Source organism: Catharus ustulatus, chromosome 1 (assembly GCF_009819885.2).
Source record: "Catharus ustulatus isolate bCatUst1 chromosome 1, bCatUst1.pri.v2, whole genome shotgun sequence".
In the NCBI taxonomy this organism is placed as follows: Eukaryota; Metazoa; Chordata; class Aves; order Passeriformes; family Turdidae; genus Catharus; species Catharus ustulatus.
In genome coordinates this window covers 37,174,199-37,182,239 of record NC_046221.1, presented here as the reverse complement: position 1 = coordinate 37,182,239, position 8,041 = coordinate 37,174,199, and the positions used below count along the sequence as shown (strand labels likewise).

The window sequence follows — 8,041 nt, the reverse complement described above, 5'->3', positions numbered from 1 at the left end:
TGTTTTCCAGACTCTAATAAAAACCACATTTCACTGTTATTTCTATCTTTAACCAATATAGGTATGAATATTGACTTGCTTCCTATCCTTCAAAGCAAATATTTTGGGGAAATGGTGTATGAAAGCAATCTGCACAGAGCTTTAGAAAATGTAGAATTCCTCCCAGTTTTTAACTTAAATCCTTTCCCCTCCTATTCAACAACAGATCAAGGATATCCTGAAAGGTTCATTGCGTTTCAACCAGAGCCAGCTGGAAGCTGAAGAAAATGAACAAATCACAATTGCTGATGATCATTACTGTTCCAATAATCAGAACAAGGGGGCAGGTGATGTTCTAAAGGCACCTGTCATGACAAAGCAACAGTTCATCTCAGGACAACAGGTAAAATAAAAATACCTCAAGCAGACCATTGATGGCCTTCCATTTTTTGGAGACTTCCTCTAGCATGTCCAGACACTACTTGGGACACACCAGCATTCCTGGTCCATATGGAGAGTGGGTTGGAACTGTATCTCTAGCTACTGTCCTACTCTGATCAATTATTTTATTGTAGGCTTATGCTCCACATACAGATGTTGAAGTCTAAGTGTTAGGCAGTGTTTGGGGGGAGTTCTTTCACACTGTTGAATCACAGAATCACAGATTAATTTCCTACTGAAAAAAATGTAAAAACTGCAGGTAAATGTTCCCATACCAAATGTTCCCACGTGATTATTCTCATTGTGCTTGTCCTCCAGGATCCCATTATGTAAGAGCTGATTAACTGCATTGCAGTGTATTCATGGTCAGTGCCAAAAAGGAAATAGCAAGGAGGTTGCTTTTACCTTCTACTTCATTGTATTGACTTTCTCCTTGAATGTGTAAACAGTGTTTTCACATACAAAGCATACAGGCATAGGACAAGTTCATAGGCAAAGGGCCCTCTCTGTCTAAGACTCAGTCCAACCCAAACATGATCTTGAAAGTGCTTTTGTTCCTGCTCATTTCTGTGTTGGAGTTCTGTTGAGTCTGACACCCTGCTGCTGATGCTCGCACTCATAAATCAGTGGCAGCACAATCACCTCAAAGTCTAACTGAGTCTGCAGTCAGTTCACTTTTGAGAAATTTACTTAGGAACTGTAGGAAATATTTATTCCTTTTCAATAATGACAGAGGGTCGTTTTGATGGATTACACACAATCCCCTTGAGTTAGAATACTCTATGTTCAAAAACATGTTTTAATTTTATTTTGTTATTAGAGGCAACACCAAGATTTATTTTTTTATACTCAGTAGTGAGTATAAAAGAGCAAAGCTTTGCTAGAGAGTTTTCATTACTTGCTTAGTTGTTGTCATCACAATTATTATTTTCTGCCATATTAAAGCTATAAGTTAAACTGATACAGTACATAATGGCCTCCTATTTTTGCCCTTGATCTCCTAGTGTTTTATATTAAGTACCTCTTGTTTTCTTCCTAAAATGGCAAGTAATGGTTTTTTGATGATTTTTCACTTCTAGAAACTAGAAGGTAGAATGCCATATAACATGGCAGCAAGCTGCGTGTGTGTGTGTGTGTGTGTGTGTGTGTCTTTGTGTGTGTCTTTGTGTGTGTTTGCAGACCCTACTGATGCTGGAGAAGCCCTTACTCAGAGGCTGGTCTAATTTTCGGGGTGATGTATAGTGATGTCTGGGCTTATCCCAGTGTGTAGTCAGGGTATATGCATCCAGCCCCAGTGGCATCCATGGCTCCCACCATTTCAAGGCTGCTCATAACTCAACTATGAGCAATGTGAGCAGAGTTTGTATAAGCTGAGCTGCTGCAGAGCATTAATGAGGTATTAGCACTGCATGGTTTATGTTTGGGGGTGCAGTATATTCATATGGATTACCCTCCTCTCCTCTTATCTTCTGGAAATTCCAGTTATGATAATGAGCAACAGTACCTTTGACAGAAAGAAAAAGATTAGTGTTAGGATAGTTTGTCTGTCCCCCCTAGTTAGTCTGTACTGTTTCCGAGCCCTTTGTCTTTAACCACTACACATAAAATCAAACAAAAAGAGGAGAGCTTTGGACCTCTCTTGATAAAAACCAGGAAAATAAAACTGTGGAACAGTGGACTGTGATATTAGACTGTAAATTGATGGGCTCAGTTGTTGGCCCAAACCAGGCCACCGCCCAGGCCTTTAGTTCTACTGAAGAAAAGGGGCTGCACTGCTGCCCTGGATCATGCACGAGTACTTACTGACAGCTGCAGGGGGATTAAAAAACAACCACTTCTAGGCATTTTAAAGCATATCTTGCTAAATAAATTTCTACTCTCTTTGCATTTTCCGTGACTATGGTAATGCCTATAATTCTATTCGGTGTGATTTGTACTGTAGAGATTGTTCTCTGCTGGAGTTGTAGGGTTATTTTCTAGGACAGCTGGAACAGTTACAGGTATAGCTATTCTGTAATTGAGATTAAAATCTGGTCTTTTGTGCTTGGTTGTTATGTAAGTATAAATTATTTATCATCTTTGCTTTTTTTAAAAGTGTTCTTCCTCTTTTTTGTCTCAAAATTCCTTTCTGCAAAATGAGGATAAGGATATAGCCCTTCTTTAGAAAGGAAAGCTGCAAAATTAAAAATGCAAAAAAAAAAAGATAAAGGCTAAAAGAAATCAAGCATTTTTTGAATGTTTGGCTTTGGTAGCAGCACGCAGTTGACAAACAGAAGGCTTCTGTTGCTAAATAATGAATGATAATTAACACATTATCTTGCCTTTATGTCTGTTCAAAGAAGGAGGCAAAATGAGCTGCTGTTCTTCTAAGCTTTCTTGAATTGTATCCTTGCAGTTAGTTTTAACTCATTCACAGTGTGAAGAAAAATGAAATAAGCTGGTCCTAGTAGCTGATATTCATCAGGAAAAATTGTTTGGAGAAGCCATATGGCAACGGGCGTAAGGTTGTTAACTTTCAAAGCTACTGGAAGTATAATTCTGTCATTTTTCATTTATTCAGTAGTGGCAGCAGATGGGAGAAAACATGCTTCACGTCAGCATGAGTTTCCTGAAACAGAAATAGGCGAAAGAAAAAGGAAGGAGGTATTTTACCTCTGGAAATATCAGTTCCAAAATACCAGTGTATGCTAGGGATAGGCAAATATTTATAGGAAGCCCTTTTACAGGATTTTGGCGGTCAATATCTCTGCTTTGTTGCTTCTCTGTTTCTTCAGTGAGCTATAGGTCTCCTTAATCAAATCAAAAAATGTGGATGTCATGAAGAGTACTGTTGGGAAGCTCAACAGCATCAACAAGAAATTGGGATGAGTAGGGTTTTTTTTCCTTTCTTAAAGAGCAAGATGCTTTTTCAGCTGCACCAGAGCACACTCTGAAGGCAGAATTTAGGAAATTGGGGAGTGCCAGAGACAAGAATACTGATCTTGCTGGGCGAGTGTTTCACTAAGTAAGATCTGTGTCACCCTACGCAAGGTGGAGGTGTGAGGGCTGAAATAAAGGAGTCTTGATAGCTTGGAATAATAAAGTGTATAATTTTGAGAAATGAGACTGTTCCCTGAGAGTTTTCAAATAGAAATATGGAAAGAGGCCAGGTGAATTAAGTGGCAGTGCTTGTTTAGAGGAATGTATATTTCTGTTGTACAGGGGGGAGGTGGGAACAAAGTGCTGAAATTTTGACTATAGCATTTAGAGCTCCCAAAAAAAGTATCCATACAGGCTGGAGGATTAGGGATTGAGAACAGCCCTGCTTGAGAAGCACTGGGGAGTACTGGTGGATGAGAGACTGGACATTTCCCAAATGTGCACTCGAGCCCAGAAATCCAACTGTACCCTGGGCTGCATCCAAAGCAGCATGGCCTGCAGATCGAGGGTGGTGATTCTGTCCCTCTGCTCCCCTCTGGTGAGACCCCACCTGGAGCACTGCATCCAGCTCTGGTATCTCCAGCACAGAAAGGACATGGACCTGTTGGAGCAAGTCCAGAGCAGTGTGACAAAGATGATTAGAGGGCTGGAGCACCTCTCCCATGAAGACAGGCTGAGAGAATTGATGATTTTCAGCCTGGAGAAGAGAAGGCTCCAGGGAGACCTAATTGTGGCCATTCAGTACTGAAAGGGGGCATGGAGACAAATTTCACCATGAAAGGAGATGGAGACAAATTTCTTAGCGGAGCCTGTTGCAGTAGGACAAGGGGCAATGATTTTGAACTAAAAGAGGATTGATTTAGAGTAGATCTAATAATTTTTTTTGTGATGAGAATGGTATGATACACTGGAACAGGTTTCCCAGAGAGGTGGTGGGTGCCCCATCCCTTGAAACATTGATGGTCTGGTTGGACAGAGCTCTCAGCAACCTGGTCTAGTTGAAGAAGTCGCTGTGCCTCGCTCTTGGAGTTGGACTGTGTGACCTTTAAAGGTCGCATAGTCCCAAACTGTTCTGTGATTCTGTGTTGATGGAGCAGAGCCACAGTTGTGTGCTGCCTGTGTCCTCAGCCCCCTGGAGATGGCAGCTGACTCACTGACAGCTCATGAAGACAGCATTTCAAACAGACAAGATGAAAGCAAAAGGCTAATTACCAACAAATGATGTCTCAGCTCAGAAGTGTTTAAACAGTGAAGTATTTCTCCTTGTAGGATAAAATTCTATGGTTTTAACTTCATAGAAAGTGCTTGAAGTTTTTGACATTTGAACTACTCTGGTTCTGCATGTATCTGGAGGGTTGGAGATCAATTTTGATAACAACTCACAAAAGGCTAGTTGTTGATCTTTCTAAAACCAGTCTGAGTTTTGTATGAATTTTAGTAAGTCTTCTGTGACAAGAGAGTTACTATCAAAAATAATAGATGCCAATTTCTATCAGTAGGATGACTGTCTTACATTGGACAGGTAAAATTTTAACCAGTGCTCTGGACTCAAGATACTTCCATTTGAATTATAAAGTATTAAAATTAGTTAATTACAAAACAGAATATTTTATGCTATTAAACCTATGGTAATACTTATTATATAATACCTGCATACTTGTAGATAAACACACAAAAATTACAAATTATGAGAACAGGATATTTCAAAATTTACTAGAAAGGGAGATTTGAATCCTTAGCAATTTGGGGGAAATTCTATATTTGAATATATTCTCCCATTCAACTGGTATTTATTTTGATTGTGACTTCTAACAATTTGTAATGACGATGTAAATGACAACCAAAGACTTCCAGCTTCCTTATTTCATCTTACAGTCATTCATAATCAGGTGGGTTTTGCTACTCTACAGTACCATTTCAAGAACATTCTGATCTATAATCAGTGATAAAAACCAAAAGATAATTTTCAGCTGTAATAATAAATTTTGCAAAATAAATTTTGCTGGCGGCCGTGGATTCTGTAACTGTGGTGGCTTCCTGATACTTGTGGCTCCAATTTTATATGCCATGCTGTAGTTTCACCTTTATCTCATTCAGATTATTGCTGTTTTTTCTTTTCTGTAACTGCTTGCTTTTATTGTTTTTTGTTGTTGTTGTTGTTATAATACCTATAATCTCTTTAATCTCTTTTCACCCCAGAATGAATTTACCCTTTTTTTTCTTTTTTTTTTTTGTGGAGGGCTAGCAGCTGGAGGGCTTGTATTGCCACAAATGTGGATATACACATTTCCCTCTACTTCTCCTTTTTCTCCATCTTGCATTCATGTAATCAAATATATTGGTCTCAGCATTACACCACTTCAGATGCTTGTACCTACAGGTTGTTTGGCAGGTTGCATTATTACTCTGAAAAAAACCTGTGTGGAAGCAACCAAGAAAACAGTCATGTTCTTGCCAGAGGAACACAGCACTAGACAGGAGCTGAATTCAGCTCTTGGAGAAGAAAACAAAGTGTTGTCCATTTAGGCTGCAACCAAGCTAAAAGGCTGCCAGTTTTCAACAAGTGAGAAACCCCTCTCTACTGTGTATGGCAGTCTCCTTTTCTAATTACATATATCTCTGACTGGAAAAGCTGGAATTCTGCATGTGGCTAGTGTAAAGGAATATTAGATGGAGACTTCATAGAGTTTTCTGATGCACTGATGCATGGTCTTGAGCCACTACCTAAGAGCTCAGGGACACACATTTACCAAGGTGTAACCAGACAGAATTGGGATTCTCAGACCCTCATTTTCTGGAAGAATTAGGAAATAGTCAACAACACTAACCCTGGAAGCTCTGGCAGCCCTGATTTTTTGAACCCAAAATGGTGCACACTAAACCAGGTATATGGATGGTTCAGATTTCACAAATCAGGGTTTCACTGGGAAATTTTCTATCAAACCGTTCTCCTGACAAGCTCCAAAACACTACTGTACACGCAAACCAGCAAAAAAATTCTCTAAACTGCTTCACTAAATACTGCAGAAACCCACTGTAATTACTGAAAATGTTCACAGCTGTAATGTATGTGTTTGATGCTTGGGTGCTGTGGTCACTATGTGGATGCACTATGATGGTGAGACATGTAAGACTGTTAGACTAAAAAATTATTTTTAAAGTGTTACATTTGATGCTTTTTTAAATTAGCTCGATTTGGTCAGAGCGTGGTGCTAATATGCCAAGGTTGTGGGTTTGATCCCTGTGTGGGGCATTCACTTAAGAGCTGGACTCAATGATCCTTGTGGGTCCCTTCCAGATCAGAATACTCTGTGATTCTATGAAATAACAAATTATGTCACCTAAAGTTAATATCCACTTTATTTTTCACTTTATTCATGGCCACTTTTGGATAATAATTATTCCTTTGTCCCATTCCCATGTGCCTGATATGCTTCATAATCCTCATTATGTGGTTACACTGGTGGTCATTTTAAGTCCTTTCTGTGCTGTTGTTTCACAGGCTATGACTGATTCAAGCACTAGTGAGAGCAAGGGTGCTGATGACTATATTCTGGTTTCCAAAGAAGAGGAAAGAAGTAAAAGTACTGCTCCAGAGCTGGTGCAGGTCCCTCAGGCACACAAGGAGGCAGCAGTGAAGCCAGAAGCTCCATCTCGTTCTTCTTTGATATTTTCTGACCCTCTGATGGGTTCCATTTCAGCCTCATCCAGCAACCTGAGCTCCAGCCCTGATGACAACAGTAGTAATAACAGCAAAGATTCTGACTTTGCTATTGTCAGCCCACTGGACATCTAAAGAAACAGGTTGGGAGAGTTTGGGAAATCTGTCATTACAACTCAGCTCTAATTTCTGTGATTCCACAGGCTGGATAGTTCTTTGGAGTACAAGGACAGAAAATAGATAAAGGTAACCCATTTCAGCTGCCAATAGCCTAAATTAAAATAAAAAGGCAAACAAACAAAAAAACCCATCAATTTGCTACTTTAAAAAAATCATATATACATTTTAATAACTGCCTTAAATAAAGACTCAGTAAAACCCAGTTGTAACATACAGTTATTATTAATTATGCTGTTACCTTACTTAGGAGCTTTGTTACTATAGAACTGTTGCTTTCCCAAAACACAGAATAATATATGCCAGGTACCATAATGGAAATGTGTGGATACTTGGCATCAGACCTGAAGCAGCAAAGACAGGCTAGATTTAATATTGTCCTTTTACAAAATATGCTTGACTGGATTTTCTGTGTAGGAAAGGGTACTGTTTCTTCAGAGACTGTGATTAGAGAAATTGGGAATGAGTATCAAAAAGATTGAAAGCATCATCCTGATAAGAAGTTTGTTCTCCCTTGAGGAATCCTAGTTTCTTCATTTTCATCCAGCAATAGCCTGAGGTGTGTTCAGGGCAGAGGTTTGTGTGTTCCTCAGTGCTTACAGGAGGTTATGTGACAAACTCCTTGAGAATGGGGACTTACACAACAGAGCCTTATTTGCCTTTGTCTACTTTCCCCCCTTGAGAGTTCCCAGTTCAACTCTTTCCCTCTTTATTTTTGTCTACTTTTACTTCCCCTAGCATGATTTTTTTAATTTTACTCAGACAACCACAGTTAAAGCAGTAGGTGCAAGGGAAATAACAGTGTTTCATAATGTAGACCTGAGCTGGTTGAATTGAAAACTCGAGTAGATAACTTACCAGGGA

General features: G+C 39.4%; 1 protein-coding gene across 1 annotated transcript in view; it reads left to right on the top strand.

Annotated features, from left to right (window-relative positions):
- The window catches only part of TBC1D5 (TBC1 domain family member 5), a 26,681-nt gene extending 18,926 nt beyond the window's left edge, over positions 1-7,755 (top strand). Inside the window, exons 4-5 of the mRNA XM_033051678.1 lie at positions 206-382; positions 6,842-7,755. Of these exons, the coding sequence (XP_032907569.1) occupies positions 206-382; positions 6,842-7,135 (471 nt within the window). The 3' untranslated portion in view covers positions 7,136-7,755. The remainder of the gene's footprint in view (positions 1-205; positions 383-6,841) is intronic.
- Positions 7,756-8,041: the final 286 nt, after the last annotated feature.